The 17,823-nt window shown below is 33.7% G+C and overlaps 1 protein-coding gene across 2 annotated transcripts in view; it reads left to right on the top strand.

Annotated features, from left to right (window-relative positions):
* The window catches only part of LOC128240849 (neurogenic locus notch homolog protein 2-like), a 31,778-nt gene extending 19,737 nt beyond the window's left edge, over positions 1 to 12,041 (top strand). Inside the window, exons 16-26 of one of the 2 annotated variants that reach the window (XM_052957782.1) lie at positions 2,266 to 2,727; positions 4,149 to 4,253; positions 4,543 to 4,635; positions 5,874 to 5,966; positions 7,048 to 7,152; positions 7,554 to 7,646; positions 8,850 to 8,942; positions 9,218 to 9,307; positions 10,411 to 10,503; positions 10,773 to 10,865; positions 11,945 to 12,041. In XM_052957782.1, coding sequence (XP_052813742.1) covers positions 2,266 to 2,727; positions 4,149 to 4,253; positions 4,543 to 4,635; positions 5,874 to 5,966; positions 7,048 to 7,152; positions 7,554 to 7,646; positions 8,850 to 8,942; positions 9,218 to 9,307; positions 10,411 to 10,503; positions 10,773 to 10,864 — 1,319 coding nt within the window. In that variant the 3' untranslated portion in view covers position 10,865; positions 11,945 to 12,041. The remainder of the gene's footprint in view (positions 1 to 2,265; positions 2,728 to 4,148; positions 4,254 to 4,542; positions 4,636 to 5,873; positions 5,967 to 7,047; positions 7,153 to 7,553; positions 7,647 to 8,849; positions 8,943 to 9,217; positions 9,308 to 10,410; positions 10,504 to 10,772; positions 10,866 to 11,944) is intronic. The other variant, XM_052957783.1, reaches the window with a different exon arrangement.
* The last annotated feature ends 5,782 nt before the right edge of the window (positions 12,042 to 17,823 follow it).

Raw genomic sequence — 17,823 nt, forward strand, 5'->3', positions numbered from 1 at the left:
GTTAAGATAAGCTCATATGCATTTCGCTTGGGGTCGGTAAACTATACATTTTACACTAGAATGAAAATACGTATAATTTAACTTCTATGACTCTTCATTCTAGTTTGTCCAAATATCGCATATCTAATGTTATAAACCTGCACCCTTCCTCTCCCGCCCCAAAATGCTGTTATCCAAGCGATCTGTTTTATATCAAAATCGGAGAAAGCATATAAATAGAATACACCATAATTTATAATTTTAATACAAAATAGCTAAATCTTTATTGTGAGAGAACAATACAACCACTTGACCATATCTAAATCAAAGGGTTAAAGTTCAGTCGAAGCAATCGGAACTCCTAGGCCATTTTGCGTTCGAAACAACCTCGGATGTATACCGGTACATCAGTAGAAGTAGTACGTAAAATTTTAAATCGTATTAATAATTAATAATGGAAATGTTTAAACGTGTACCTTTTCGTTTTTTTTTATTATTTGTTTGATTGATAAGTTTCCTCAAGTTAATGCATGCATGATCCGTCTCCATGGCCTAGTGGTTAAGCGTCCGCCTACGGAGCGGGAGGTCGTGGGTTCGATCCCTGGCCGCGTCATACCAAAAAACGTTAAAAATTGGTACAAGTAGCTCCCTTGCCTAGCGCTCGGCATTTAAAGGGTAGTGCTTGGAAAAGTGGTGTACTCAGTACTGGTTTAACCCAGGAAAGTTGTACCCCGTGTATCGGTGCTTTACACCGAGCACGTAAAAGAACCAAGGGGTCTCTTCGAAAAAGAGCTAGGGTATCGCACCCGGACTTCCTTGTATCCCACCACTGCCTCTTCAGCGTGCTGTCCTTTCAGCAAAAACCAAGGACCCCGTTTAAAATAGGTGCTTGCACTTTCACGGGTTATCCTTGACCGCAAGGTCTAAAGAAATACATACATACATACATACATACTTTGATAAGATTTATCTTTATTAAGAATTGTTGGGATAAGAGTGAGGTTTGTATATATATAATTGGTATGTTTATCAAGAATTGTTAGGTACCGCCTTGGAACGGTCAGTAAAATGTAAATTTACTGGGGGTTTAAACCAGTTAATGTGCACAAACCTCACTCTTATCTTATAATATTTATGCACTGTGCTGTTTGTAGAGTTGTGTGCTGTTCTATGTTTCTTGTTTGTGAATTTGTGTTCTATGTCTTTGGCGTTGCCCATTGCCACTTAACCGGGTTATGTTTAAACTTTTTGCTACTGAGCATGTTTCTGTAGCTTTTTGCATATATATTGTAAAACAAAGTCTAATTGATTTTCCTTTGTAGAGTATTATTGCATATATAATTAATTTTCATAAGAGTTATGCCCATAAGTTTAACTGCTAAATTGAATTACTACGCTATATATTTGCAGCGTAATTAAATGTAAAAAATTCTGGCATTGTAAACCATCCATAAACATCCGAGGTTGTGTTTGTACGAAAAATGGACGAGGAATTCAAAATGAAGCTATGGCTAGTTACTTTGAAAGCCCCTTTCAAAATTAGTACTATACTGTATATGGCATATCAATCCCTTTAGGTATGCGAAGCTCAGCCGATAAGAAAGGCATTAACTTAAACTTACGATGTAAACATGCATTATAATCAGCTTTAAAAGACGTGCATGCAAGTGTTCTCGTCAGTGATAGAAGTGACACAATGCTTGTTTTTATAGTTTCAAGCTTTACTTAACTGAACTTTGTATGGGAATCTTGTTTTAATATTATCTGTCCGCAAACCATCAAGAACAGTCGATATGAGGAAGAAACGTTCTTAAAATACGTAAGAAATATACAGGAATAATCAGGTTTAATGTCAGCATTTAATATTATCATGAGTTATATAAGTAACAATATGCTTATACCGTGATATTCAAGCTTTACTTAAATGAACTATTTGATTATGGGAATCAGGTAGTATTAAAATCAGCAAGTACATGGCTTTGCTTTGATATTGCACTGATATAACTCTCACTCCTTTATAAACCTGACTTGAAAACAAATACAATCTGGAAGGAACCATACACCGGGCACACACATATCATCAAAAGAACGAACACAGCAGAAAAACAATACAATACGCAGAACATTGACTAGGGATACGTCAAATGTATGTTTGTAAAGTCCAATCATCATTTTAATGAAGACGTTAAAGTAAGTTGTTTTAGTTTTTTGTTATTTTCTCATTTCCTTAATTGTTCGCGAAGAACAACTTGTTATCCATGTTTATTAATTGTCAGTTATTTTCAGCTGTAGCCACACGAATCACTTCCACTACTACCAAGACAACACCAAAAACAGAAACAACTTCAATAACGGCGCAAACAGGTCAGACAACTACATCATCACAAACGGCCCTACCATCAACACCAACAGTAACCAACACAGGGACTTTCAATAATATAATTACAACAACGATTAAGGCAACCTCATTAATAACAACAATAACAGGCCAGACACCACAACCAACAGTATATACAACAATAACCTCTAACTCTACAGATATATCAGCAGTTCAGACACCACCATCATCAACACCAACAGTAACCACAACAATACATTCTAATACTACCAATACAACATCGGGAAGGACAACATTGTCTATAGCACCAACAACAGCCCAGGCAACAAAATTATCATCTTCAACAATACCAACACCTACATCAACAAAGGCAACAACAACAATCCCCCTGACGACCACCACCACAAAAGGTACATATTTTGAATTTGTTTGCCTGCAAATGTAGAAAAATAAATAACTAAATTTAGTTTAAGTAATGCAATTGTTTTGACAAGTTGTTTCCGACGATGTAGACAGACAACATATTTACACCTTAACTTCCATTCCTTAAATGAACTGCCTTTCGACAATAGCGGATATTTTCCGATGATCGCAACACCTTGGATATGTTCCAAATGCCCTCATTGTGTATGCCACATTTATTATATCTTTTTTCGTATTTCCAATATGCTCCAATATTATGTTAAATAAATGTCCTGCGTCCCATGTGGTCTTTGTTCATGACATAAATATTACATCCTGTCTTCACCCTATGCTCTCTTTGCTTATACCATTCATATCATATCCTTGTCTTCGCCCTATGCCCTCTTGGTGTATGCCATTGATATCATGTCATCGCACTATGTTCTCTTGGTTTATATCATTCATATCATATCCTGTCTTCGCCCTATGCTCTCTTGGTTTATACCATTCATATCAGATCATGTCTTCGCCCTATGCCCTCTTGGTGTATGCCATTGATATCATATCACGTCTTCGCTCTGTCTTCTCTTGGTTTATACCATTCATACCATATTCTGTCTTCGCCCTATGCCCTCTTGGTTTATGCCACTGATATCATACCATGTCTTCGCCTTATGGCCGTATGGTTTTATGCCATAAATATCATATTCTCTTCACCCCATGTTCTCTTGGTGTATGCCATTGATATCACATCATGTCTTCACCCCATGCTCTCTTGGTGCATGCCATTGATATCACATCATGTCTTCGCCCTATGCTCTCTTGGTTAATACCATTCATATCATATCATGCCTTCGCCCTATGGTCGCATGGTTTTATGCCATATATATCATATCATGTCTTCGCCCTATGTTCTCATAGTGTATGCCACTCAAATAATCCTGTCTTTGCTGTATTGTATCATGGTTAATGCCATAAATAGCATATCCTCTCTTCACCCCATGCTCTCATAGTTTGTGCCACACATATAATATAATTGTATAATTCCCTAGGCTCAATGGTCTGTACTTAAAATGTCAAAAGCATCTTGATTTTTTTCCCATGCTCTTATGGTTTGTGTCATAAATATCATATATTTTTGTCTTCGCCCCATGCTTCATCGATCATTGCTATAAATAGCATTAACTCTTGTACCAAGCTCTATCGGTCAATGCTATAAATATCATATTCTCTTGGCTTCGCTTAATGCACTATTGGTCAGTGCTATAAGTAGCAAATTCTCTTGGCTTCGCTTAATGCACTTGGTCAGTGCTATTAATATCATATGCTTTGTTGGTTTATGTCTTTGATATCACATACACGCATGATCATTCCTTTACAAATCATGATATATTTTAATTTTTAATATTTGTTATTCTAATACAAACAGACGCCTGCTCAAACAATCCATGTATTGAAGGGATCTGCCATCTGTTCAGCTGGAATTATTATTGTGAATGTTACCATGGCTGGAGTGGCGTCCATTGTGAAATTGGTAACTCTCTGTTTATCTCTTAGAGGTAATATCAAATGCTCAGAATAAAGTAAATGTTTATTTTCTTTTATAAACTATACATTAATAATGACCATCTAAATATATGGTTGGTTAATTAAACTAATTATAATATAATACACTATGTTAAATTATATTATTTGTTTCAAAATAGAGTAGTTTTATCTTGGTAGAAACATCAATCCATTGGATGCTGTATGACTTAATGTGTTTATTATATTATCATCATCATTATTATAATTAATTTTATTATTAATATTGTTGTTATTAGATAAAGAATGCAGCCGTAACGGGCACTTCAAAGAACCAGAACAAAAGTGTGATTGTTTGCCGGAATGGACCGGTCCTAGCTGCGACATGCAAGGTATTTTATTTGTTGGGTTGGTGATAGAAGATACATGAAAAGCAGTTTTCTTGTTAAGGTGTATTTGGTCTTCCTTCAAGATAATATTTGATCTCCTTTCCATGTTGTATTTGATCTTCTTTCAAGAGTATATTTGATCTTCTTTCAAGATTATATTTGATCTCCTTTCCATGTTTTATTTGATCTCCCTTTATGATTGTATTTGATCTCCGTTTTCCTATCATATTTGATATTCCTTCAAGAGAATATTTGATCTCCTTTCCATGTTGTATTTGATCTTCTTTCAAGATTATATTTTATCTTCCTTCTATATTTTATTTGATCTCCCTTCTATATTTTATTTGATCTCCCTTCCATATTTTATTTGATCTCCCTTCCATATTATATTTGATCTCCCTTCCATATTATATTTGATCTCCCTTCCATATTATATTTGATCTCCCTTCCATATTATATTTGATCTCCCTTCCATATTATATTTGATCTCCCTTCAAGATTGTATTTTGTCTCCTTTCCATATTATTTTTGATCACCTTAACATATTTGATTTGATCTCCCTTCATGATTGTATTTGATCACCTTTCCATATTGTATTTGATCTCCCTTAAAGATTGTATTTGATCTCCTTTCCATATTGTATTTGATCTCCCTTCATGATTGTATTTGATCACCTTTCCATATTGTATTTGATCTCCCTTCATGATTGTATTTGATCTCCCTTCCATATTATATTTGATCTCCCTTCCATATTTTATTTGATCTCCCTTCCATATTATATTTGATCTCCCTTCCATATTATATTTGATCTCCCTTCCATATTATATTTGATCTCCCTTCCATATTATATTTGATCTCCCTTCCATATTATATTTGATCTCCCTTCCATATTATATTTGATCTCCCTTCCATATTATATTTGATCTCCCTTCCATATTTTATTTGACTTCCCTTCTAGATTGTATTTGGTCTTCTTTCCATATTTTATTTGACTTCCCTTCCAGATTGTATTGGGTCTCCTTTCCACATTGTATTTGATAACCCTTTCACATTAAAGAGAATCTTCCTTAAAGATAATATTTGATATCTCCTTTTAATAATATTTTTTTTTATCTCCCTTCAAGATTGTATTTGATCTCCCTTCCATATTATATTTGATCTCCCTTCCATATCATATATCCTTTGAATATTCTTCTATTAAAGTGTTATTGCATTAAATTGTACCTGTTTACTATATCTAGTACCGGACTGTAGTCACCATGGACACTACAACCACGAACATAGCAGGTGTGACTGTGACCACGAATGGACCGGAACAAATTGTGAACTTAACTGTACGTTTGACTTATGTTTAATTGTGTTCACTGTGTAATTATTGATTACCAACAACCAATTGTTCGAAACTGGATAAGTCAAAGCTTTGAATACATTTGGCTAAAATACTTCATTTGTCAATATTTATCGGAGAATAACTGTGGCAATCAAATTAACCGAAAGATGACCTGTGGCGGCGGATCCTTGCTTTAATGGTTACACATTCGACTCAATTCAGAGGTCGCAGGTTCAATACACCGAACTCTTATGGTCTTCCTTCCGGGAGTGAGGTTTAAAGGGAGTCCAGTGTGTAAGTGCTAAACACTGGTGCACGTTAATGAACCAGGGAAGCACTAATCAGGGTTTCATTCTGTCTAAGAACTAGGCTCCAAAAACCTAAACTGGCTAACAATCTAATCGGAGCACGCTAAGAAACGACCTTCCCCCTTTGCTTGTATAAATAAATTAAAAACCACCAGATAACACGTGGATAAATAAAGCAGTTGTTTACATTCGTTTTGATTCTTAAAATTATAAAAACGTCGCCATAAAGTCAGTGCCTTGAGGCACTAGTGAGGTTTGCTTTTACGTCTAAAGAACAGCATAAATCGAACCAAAACTACTTAAACGTTTGGAAATAAACATGGTTTGCAAATAAAGAGCTGAGCGTAAGACAGTCGCTTATAAATGTAAAACATAAACAGTGTTACGACTCGGAAAAACCTTCATATTATTGATTGATGTTATTGTATGATGTAACATATGTTTTTTTGTAAAATGAAGATTGTTTCATTCAGCAATTTTCTTCGTCTCTCAAGTAGTTTGTATTGAAAACAATTATTGAGTTTGAAAAGTAGGGATGTACCTCTGTACATCGCCGTAAATAATTTGTAGATCATTTAATTACTTAAGTTGTAATTTATCATTATTACCAATTCCTTAATAAAACATTTACACTATGTATGTCAAAACCTGAAACAAGCAACGACTGTCGGGCGCAGCTTCGGATTCACTTGTAAGTCGTCCCAATTTCTCGGTACGATCTACACAATAGATGCCCATTGCAAACATTAAACTGTTAAATGTACTCGATTTCTTCAGTACGTGAGTGCAGCCACAATGGTCATTATATTGAACCAGACCACAGGTGTGAATGTCATTATGGCTGGACGGGCGCGGCGTGCGAGAACCAGGCTCTATCGCCAAGTAAGCACACACTGCTTCCTTAAGTCATAGTGACCGGACAATAACGATCTATACAATACGCCGTTCTGTCTTTTTTCCGAATATATACATTTTGTATCCATACTGAGAAAACATTGTAAAACATGAATATGATCCAACCACTTACCTTTTAATGGTGAAACGGGCAGTAACACATGATGAGTTTAACATTGAATTCATCCAATGGAATGACGTTTACCTAGATTGCATAATTATGATAACAACAATGGTGTACTGCATTAATGTAACTGACAAGGTAAGATTTAATGTTAATCTTAAAACAATAAGTCTGTTTTAGTAATTCTCTCTTTTAGCATTTGAATCTTATAAAGATTTTGGCAGGGTAAATGGTTGGATAACTGAAACATGAAAATATCCTCTAGGTTCTCAATGCAACAACAAAGGTCACTTCGATGCTTATCAGCAAATATGCATCTGCTACACTGACTGGTATGGAATGTTCTGCGAATCGGGATGTAAGTGAAATCGTGATTATGAAGTTCGGCTTTTTTACCATAATTTTGAGATATAAAAGTAACTATATTTTTCCTTTCATACGAAAAACAAACAAACAAACGTTTACATAAATAACGATATATCTCTTATCCCAGGTCAGTAGATCCGAATAATTGGCCATGATAGAAATATCCCCATATGTTGCCCACGGATAAATATTAAAAAAGGACCTGATTGGAACTACTTTTCTCCCTACACACAAAAGAGTTCCAGCGAAAAATACATTTATACTATATGTTTTTACTGAAATGGGAGAAAAAGCATCTGCCAAGACCGCTAGTGTAAGACAGGTTCATCCCCACCCTTGCACAGGGTATACTGTGGAAACTCGGTAAACCTTGTTGCCGAAAAAAACATACGCTCGTGTTCGGATCTTACACTCGAGGCCATGGAAGATACTTATGATCCTGTTTGTGTTAATCATAATTACAACCACTGTGAAACAAACCCTTTAAGCAAGGTAACAATTACTTTTGTTGGCACGATATTACGCGAGAGTGTGGTCTTGTGATGCTGGTACCCAGACAAAATCAGTATATGAAACCCAGAACTAACAGATATGGCTGAACGGACAACAATTTTCTTGAAATGAACTGTTTCATGATAAACATCCGAATATCAGGTTTCAGCCTGTTAAGTACGGCTTTGAATATTCTACATTATTAATTTCTTAAATATCCGCAAAGAGACAATCAAAAACAATCATTAAAAACAATCAAGACTACAGAAACAAGCTCAGCACTTTACGACTAGCCTGTTTAAGCACAATTTCAAAGCCCAACTGGCAGCAAATGAGGGACGACTCAGAACGTTTAAAACAACCCAGATCACATAAAAAACCCACAAAGACGTACTACACATACACCGATCTATATTTATTAGCCAATGTTAGTGTTACCACCATGAAAATGTCAGTGAAATTTAAGTGCATCACTTAGAGTAAAACAAAACTGAACATTCCACCAGTTTTATATTTGATCATATAAAAAAACTACCTGTTATTATGAGTATTGGACAAATACAACCATTTTGAAATTTAAATGGATTTTATGACCATATCATGCTAAATTCAAAAGCCTCTTTATCTGTCGTAAGAAGGCGAGTTTTATTTCAGAATATGGCATACTACCATGTACTATTTCGTTCATACATATAACTTTTAGTACACGAATGCAGTCACCATGGACACTACATTGAACACGAGCACAGATGTGCGTGTGCTCCCGGGTGGGCTGGGACGGCGTGTGATGTCGCGGGTAAAAGTATTTAATAGGTTGTTCTGAAAGATACCCTTTATACAATGTTGTATTAATTTTCCATAACCAATCATTCTTGAACTTAATAGCAAATACCGCCAAAGATAGACGAACAAGCTTAAACCAACCGGACACGATAACCCTGGAAATAAATGTTGCGTTACCATCATGTGGTGAGCTTTTATGTAACAAATTACATATCCTTGCACACATTAATAAACTATTTATCGCAAAGTTTAAACATTTACAGTCATTTGAACGCATAATAATTTCAGGCATTCATTGTGAGCATGGACATTACAATGACCATGAAAACAGGTGTGATTGTGACCATGACTGGACTGGAGAAGCATGCAATGTGAACCGTAAGTAGTGCTTAGTGATTAATTGTAGAATAGGATTATAGAATTATATTTAGTGTCAGCCGTTAACAATGCTCAAGTGATCTATTGTTTACCATGGATTGGAGTTACATTCAATGTCAGCCATAAGCAGTGCTATTGTTATATATGGTATAACTTGGTATAATGTTATATTATAACTAAAATGCAAGCATTGGTGTATCATGGTCTAGAGATTCATTCAATGTCAACCGTAAGCAGCGCTATAGTTTTTTGTGGTAGAAATGTGGTCTAGAGATAAATCAAACGTCAATCACAGCTGATAAGTTATTTGTGAAAGAGGCATGGTCTAGAGTTTCATTTAATGTCAGCTGCAGCACTCATATGGTGTAAGATGGTCTATATTTGCATCGAAAGCCAGCTGCAAGCAGTTATGTGGTAAAACATGGCTATACACTAGTTATATTTAATGACAACAGTGAACAGTTCTACAGTTATATATACTTGGACAAAGACTGAAGATACATTAAATGCAAACCATAAGCAGTGCTTTATAAATTTGAATGAGGTCTGGAGGCACATTTAATTAAGACATGAATTACGGGGTTGATGTCATTATCGGGGTATGAACGCATTTGGGCTGGTCGAAGTGTGGAGTCCGAAGGAATCCAGGCGTACTTTGACCAGCCAAATTGCGTTCATATTCCCGATAATCACATCAGTCCCCGCAGTTCAAGCCTCATATTTACACCAATAGTGCGTTATTTCATTTAATAATTGTTTAAAGATACTTCATTTCATTTTAAAAAAACTTTCAGTAATCCTTTCTTACCCATTCTGTAAATTGAACGACCCGACTGTAACCGGAAACGTTTTATCAAACGCAATTGCCGAAAGGCAGTTCATTTAAGAAATGGAAGATTGTTCGTATATAATGGTTGAGATTATGTTTATTGCTCAGAAAAAAGCGCTGCCTTTATTAATATTGATCTTTTTTTGAATACCGAATTCCACAAACATAATTGGGGTGTTTTAATTCTTTGTTTTTGTCTACACAATAACTCAAATATTGAATATATATATATATATATGTAATCATATGATCATATATTGACTATTGTATTCAGTGCGCGAGTGTAATCACCATGGTCACTATATTGATCCCGAACACAGATGTCATTGTGAGCCTGACTGGGCGGGACTTGCCTGTGAAATCAACGGTAAATAACCTTTATCGTTATTCACGGACTTTTCCTATTTTACAATTTACCCTTTTGCAAATTTGCTCCCATCTAAAAGCCTTTCAACATTTTTTATTAAAACAAATACATGTCGTTTAAAAACTGTAATTGCTAGGTTGATTTTGTTGCAAATGACATAATATATTGTTTTCTAATGGTTGACATTGAGGTAATATCAAAGCTCTCTAAAATTATTTAAAAAAAGTTTCTTTATGATCTTACTGATTCTTTTGGCTTTGATATGATAGTACGTGAGTGCCACAACCATGGCTACGTTAATGCCGTCACGCACACTTGTCAATGTTACCCTGGCTGGAGCGGAACGAACTGCAACGTTTAAGGTTACTATTATAGTATTTTTTTTTTAGATGTAAACCATTATAAGTTCCATATCTTTTTTCCTCTACATAAATACATCAGAAATGACCATTTGCTTAGCAAGCCCCAATTTCTCGAATCGTCTTAAGTCCATAATAGCAAGATTAAGTTGAACTCACTATTTTTGTTTTTCAATAATTTGTGTAATATAGTATAATATTAACTTCGTTTTAGAGTTTTGATACTTGAGATAGAAATTATCTTTATAATAATCACAATAAACCATTTAATATTTATTAAAATCCATTTAAAGCATGTATTCTGGCTAATTGAAATAAGCTACCAAAGCCTGTTAAAGCTGCACTCTCACAGATTGAACGTTTTGACAACTTTTTATTTTTTGTCTTGGAAAGAGCAATTTTTTTGTGAAAAATCCATAGATGGCAGTTATATAAGACCGCTGACAAAAAATAGAACGCAGATTTTTTATATACAAGTTCAAAAAATGATGTTTTTATGCCTATTTCTTAAACCGTTAGTAATAACATCTTAATAAAGATGACTAGTGATCTTGATGTTGGTATTGTTTGACCAGGTATTGTTTGCTGATTACTAATTTGCTAAACAAAAAAACAGAATTAATCGATAATTCAGAACTTTGTTGACATTATCGTGATAGTTGTTAACTCATTAATGCTCTTAAAGTTTAATGGTTACATCTGTGATCTGCTGTATTTCTCACAGGATTTGACCCAATTGTTTAAGCTGTATATGTTTACATTTAAATATATATGCATATCATTAATAAGTTCACATTTAAAAGTTAACAACGATGTTATTTATCACAATATTGTAAACGTCATAAAGCTCTGAACTATCGGCCCAATTTAATACTTTATTAGAACTCGGACGGACGTAAGTTGGCCAATTTTGCAATTCTTAAAGACCAATTAACTTGTTATAGCACTGTTCACATAAATAGATCATTTAGTAACTTAGTATAAAAAAAACCCTTAAAAAGCCTTTTGGTTTGTTCGTGTTATTGAGCTTAAATATATAATTGTAGCTTCTGTTTTAACATTTCCATTTTGACTGTTTTAAGCTAGACTATAAACTTCGACATCAAAGCAACGGCACCGCTGTGGACGTGTTTATTTCAATTTGGGTTTCGTTTTGAATAAATTTATTTAATAAACATATCATTTGTTTGTATTTCAATACGATCATCTCATATACATTTGTGATGTAATTCTATTTTGAAATTAGTTTTAAATAGTCATTTTTCCGCCATATACTACTATAAGATGACTTGTTGATATTGACACTTTTTGGTTCAGCAAAAACAGAATTCCATACACAAAATATTATCGCATAACGAAATTGAATGTGCAGCATGCGTCAGACGCTATACGTTGACGATTATGAATGAATTGTTAGTCTTTTAATAACATTTCAAAAACATGTACATGTAAGCGCATACTTTATTTTGTCCCTTCTGCAGTTTACTGTGTCAGTGTGTAATCGTCTTGTATTATTTTCCATAACTCTTATGTAACTGTATTTGTTAAACAGCCGACAATCGTTGGCTTTATATCCCCGAGCACACTTCAACCAACCAAATTGCGTTCATACCTCGATTATAACATCAATCATGCAAATAATTCCTTAAATATAATTTAGAATCGAAATTATCTACCCATAATTGAAACACAAACATGAAATGTTTACAAACACTTGGACTACAGCATGCGTTCCTTGAAAAATCAATAGTTTTTATTTGTATAGAGTAAGACAAGTATTTGTAGGGCTTTGATCATTGTGCTATGAAGCATAATCTTGATTTAGACTACAATAGCTGTCTGGTTTAAAGGCAGATGGGTCAAGACCAAACACTCTCTATAACACACAACATGAAAAGACAACACGGAGATAACACAAATCACAAAATATCGTTATAAGTCAAAGTTGGGGTAACCAGCTGGTACGGTGAGTGAGAAATTAATAAGTGCATGGGTGGTTTAAAGTGAAACTCTTATTCAAAATTAATACATACATACAAATGTATAACAAACATTAATTTTGAATAATTAACCTTTTACTAGCTAACAAAGAATGGAAAGTATAAAATACTAATAACAAGATTGTAACCGTGTTTTTTATAGCAGAAGGCGCAAAAATGTTAAATGATTGGAGAATGCATTAAGATTTACAGCTATCAACTATTGTTTCATAAGATAGAACTATCGTGTTTTTACACATTTCTTTAAAATTAAACTCGGTATTCTTCATAAGAACCATTATTTTCGTGATTTATTCATGCTTTTTTGAATATTTAAACAATACTATTGATTGTGGTATATCTTATTTGGGGAAAAGAGTGCATCTTGAAACCGGTCAACAAGCGCACAACCATACCATGGACAAGCAACCATTACATGCAAAGAGCCAATTTCAACTTGCAGACAAAAAAGTCAAACACAAACTATATCAACTAAAGAAGAAACTGTTTCGAATATGTAGCAAAGATTAAAATATACATACACAAAGAAATATTCGCCAATGTTAGACAAAGTGGCAAAATGTCGATTGTATTAAACATAAAATTGAAATTGTTTTGTCGCATCTATTTCCAATTATAATAGAGAGCAAAATTTATGTTTCTAAAACATGTGTCCGCAGCGTTTGTTCTCTTTTGAACTTAATGCTTTTATTCGACAGGCAAGGTACTTTAACGATGTCATATCGTTAGGCATTGTAATGGGATTCGTGGGTTGAATGCATTATATTACTTAACCAAACGTATATTCCCACTATGTTATGTAGTTATGCAATATTTTAGCCCAAAATGAATTCCTGGTTCGATGGTAGTTCCAGGGCGATACCTCCAATATTAACTGATTATATAGTTTACCATATACCGGGTTGTATTGTAATGTTAAGTTATTTGGGCTTATCTTTTGTTGTATATTAAGAAATAGAAATGCAATACATAGTGCTCTAATCTTCTTCTTATTCACATTTTCTTTCAATGTTTCAAAAAAGTGTACGCAACGGCCAATCTGCATCTAAGCCCCTGGTTTATGCTAGGTATTTCTTGTAGCATTTTTCAATCTATGTGTCCATGTTTGTCATTGAATCGTGTGTCTCTTACGTGGACCATCGTCAACTTTCTGGCTTATTGACTTGGTATTGACAATTATCGAAACAATTAATTACGATTGGAATGATGACAAAAGCCTCAAAAAACATTTGCATTCGTATTTGAAGAGTCGAGCCCTTAGCATTAACGGCTATATGGGCAAATAATCATTGTTCACTCAACTATAGGGGATTGTTTATCGTTTTTAATAGCTTTCATATATAATTAAGGTAGCTTTTATCAAAAGCTTTTAGGACCCGTCGATATTTTATCCTATTCAAAAAATAACACAAAAAACCCCATTTAGTACGCCTTAAAAATTGATAAGCTTCATTCGATATTGAGTTCTTCTTAATAACAGTACGTGATCTATAGGCTAAGACCGAACAATACCTTATAATACTCGCAACAGTTGAACTTGTTTTTGAATCATGATCGATCAATTTATCTTTCCTTTGTCGTTTTGAATTATTATGAATTTCATTTTAGGATAGTTTTTAAAAGCTATACATTACGTTTTGTTCTTATTGGCAATTTTAGTATATAGTTATGTTTTATAAACTTAATAGTGTGATTGATCGACCTTATGAAGCGATTAAAGCTGATGTAGCGAGATGAACCTTATGAAGCGATGCAAACCGCATGAAGCGATATCAACCTGATGAAACGATATTAACCTGATTAGGTGATTTCAACCTGATAAACTAATATCAATCTTAAGTTACGGACCGAAAGTAAAATGCTGCGATTGTTTGCGAAAAACAAGATACATTAAATAACTCAGCACTATCGAAATTATGAAAGAAAACAAATTCGATCTAGAAATACCTATAGCATGGCTACCAATTGAGATAATGTTTTTTCTTCTTTTAATCATTAACATGTATTTTAAATATAAAACTACCGACCATGCCTATAAAACATGAATACGGGTTTTCAACTATAATTTGCGATCATGCAAAAATCATTCAACATACGAAGCAGACTGATGATCATGTACTTGTCACAAGCAACTGAGCGAGAGCACAAACCAAGAAAGCACAGACACTGAACATGCAACTAACAAATACACAACCGATTTACACACCTCTTGCTTTCCGTAAAGACGACGATCCCTGTCTAGATTTGGCAGTGCCGGTATAATGTATTCACTGAAAGCTTCAATTTGATTTAAATTTGTCATATGTCCAAATATTACATACTTATTTGAACTTTCTTGAGAAAAAAAGAAGAACATATTTTATATCTTAGCAAAATAAACCAATAACTTATACAAAAACAAATATTTAATGTCACAGCACAACTATTACAAACATAAATGGTACGTATTTTACGAGTACGAACAATTCGTCATTTTTTTTAAACGTAACGCGGCCATTAATTTTTGAAAACAAAAGTGAATGTATGTAGGATGTTTTGACAATCATTATATGCAAAACTGAGGGAAGTTCGTGAGTCAATCGCTTTAACTATCGATGACTCGAATTCGCCTTTTTTGTATTGGCGAGCTGCATGAGTATGTTACAATTTATGATCTTCGAACTGGTTAACAACACGTTGTCTAGGTAGATCGGAAGTGTTTCCTGCTTCGTGCTTATCCTCATGTTGTTTGAATACCATGTTCCTGAATATTTACATGCTACTGGTTTCAGTAAATTAAGGTTATGCTCTGTTTCAGTAACAGGTTTTACCAGTTACTTTTTGTCACGCTATTTTAGAGGCGCGAAAGTAGTTCCCAGACTACACACGGTACAAGAATGCTACGGAATCAGAAAACGATAGTATGGTGATTTTTCACTGCTGAATATGGAAAGAAAATTAATAGGAATAAAAATAAATAATAAAACACTTATTTAATAAACACATCACAGTTTTTTTCTTCGTTATATTATATCATCATACATAGATACCAGAGGCTTCTTAGGAAAGGTTTCTTAGTTTCCCTGTTCTTCTATGTGCTTCATGTCTTAATCTGCATCAATCTTAAAGTCACAATAACCGAAAAATATTCGTCATTTTAGAAGTATCCATTTCTTTTAAGAAACATCAAGACATAAATGGAGGATAATTGTTTGTTCTTGTGTAAAATCCTAATGACGGTATTTCATCGAGTGACCACTAAAAGCTAAGCCATTCGTGAATTATTTCCTTTAAAGTGGCACTCGCCTTTAAAATCAATACATACACATGTATCACAAATATTTTGAGATATACTACTTATTAAAGAATGCATTTATGGAAATTATGAATTATTGATAATCAGATTTTGACCGTGTATCTAATAGCTGAAATCGCACAGATATCAAATGACCGGTGAGTTCTAAAATATTTACTGTGATCAACTATCGTCTCATAAGGTAGAACTATAAGGTTTTTTTTAACCTTTCTTTCGTATTTAACACGGTATAACTCGTAATAACCATTTTTCGATATGTATTCATCCTTTTAGTTAAATTCAAAAATTGTATTAATTGTGGTCCATGTTTTTTGGGAGTAAGAGTACATCTTTAAGTGTTCACGAACAGAAGTTTAAGCGACTGAAACAAACATTTGCATGAAATGTGTACAAAAACAATAAATAACATTGATTTATTTAGAGAGGGCGCGATAAGTATGTATTATTTCGTAAATGACGTTGTTGAAGTTCTGTCCCAGTCCCATGCGCGATAACAATTTATTTTGACGATGGAGCGGCTAAAATGTTCAAGCAGTGATTTTATATTAATTAAAATATATATTTTTTATATCTTTGATAAATATATCAACCACATGAAAGCATATTCTCATGAAACCGATTCAATATACACAATTTACCTTAAGTTGAACATTTTCAATTCTAACATTAATATCGCATTTCTTTCGTTCTCATTATTCTGTTTAAAATTAAATAAAATGAAAAATAGTTACTTTTTATTAGTAGCACAAATCAATTAAGAAAGTAATATATAAAAACACCTATTATTTAATTACAAAATTGCCACAATGGTATATATGTATTAAATAGTTACCTCATTTGCAAAAAAATAATTATGGAACAAATAAAGTTTGAATTGACTTGGCTTAACGTTTATTCTTGATTTATTATTTATTTTGCTTTTAAACATTGTACAAGCGAACTCATTCAATGTAATCCTAAGGGAATTGTTTTCAATCCTATCAGGATTGTACTAGTATTTGTTCGAAAATCACAAACGAGTTCACAGAATAAAGGAATGTCAACATAACATTATAATTCGAAATAATAGTTTTCAAAGGATTATGACTTACGGAATAGGATGGTTTTAAAAGTGTAAACATCAACTGTGTGAAATAAAGGAAAACTGATCGATTGGAACTACTTTGCCTGAATGAATTCTCGACGGGAGTTCATTCATGTGCGATTCATTGAAAAGTTCATAGAGGAATACGAACCAGAATAACATTAATTGTAAATTGACCATGTCATGATTTCTGGGGTGTCACTGTTTTTATACAGATAATTTTTTAGGTTATTCATTTCAAGTTTAATTTAAATGAAATGCTAAAATATATACATTATTTCTCAAGCAAGCAAACGATATCTGTTATAATCAGAAATGCAATGAACACTTCTGTGACAGGAATGATTAAAATCTGGATACTGCACGCATTGCTTATATTTTGCGCTGTGCACGGTCAAGTTATTCCGGACCTAAAATTCGGAAAATGTCTCGAAGGGCACCTGATAAATACGCTATATCCGATCTCTCTTCAAATGTGTATTACGGAATGCACACTCAGAAAGGCGTGTACTTCCCTCAATTTTAGACGGAGGTATCAATTATGCCAACTAAACTCTGCATTTAGCGGCTCTTCTGTTGAGT

This window comes from Mya arenaria, chromosome 7 (genome assembly GCF_026914265.1).
Source record: "Mya arenaria isolate MELC-2E11 chromosome 7, ASM2691426v1".
NCBI classification, from domain to species: domain Eukaryota; kingdom Metazoa; phylum Mollusca; class Bivalvia; order Myida; family Myidae; genus Mya; species Mya arenaria.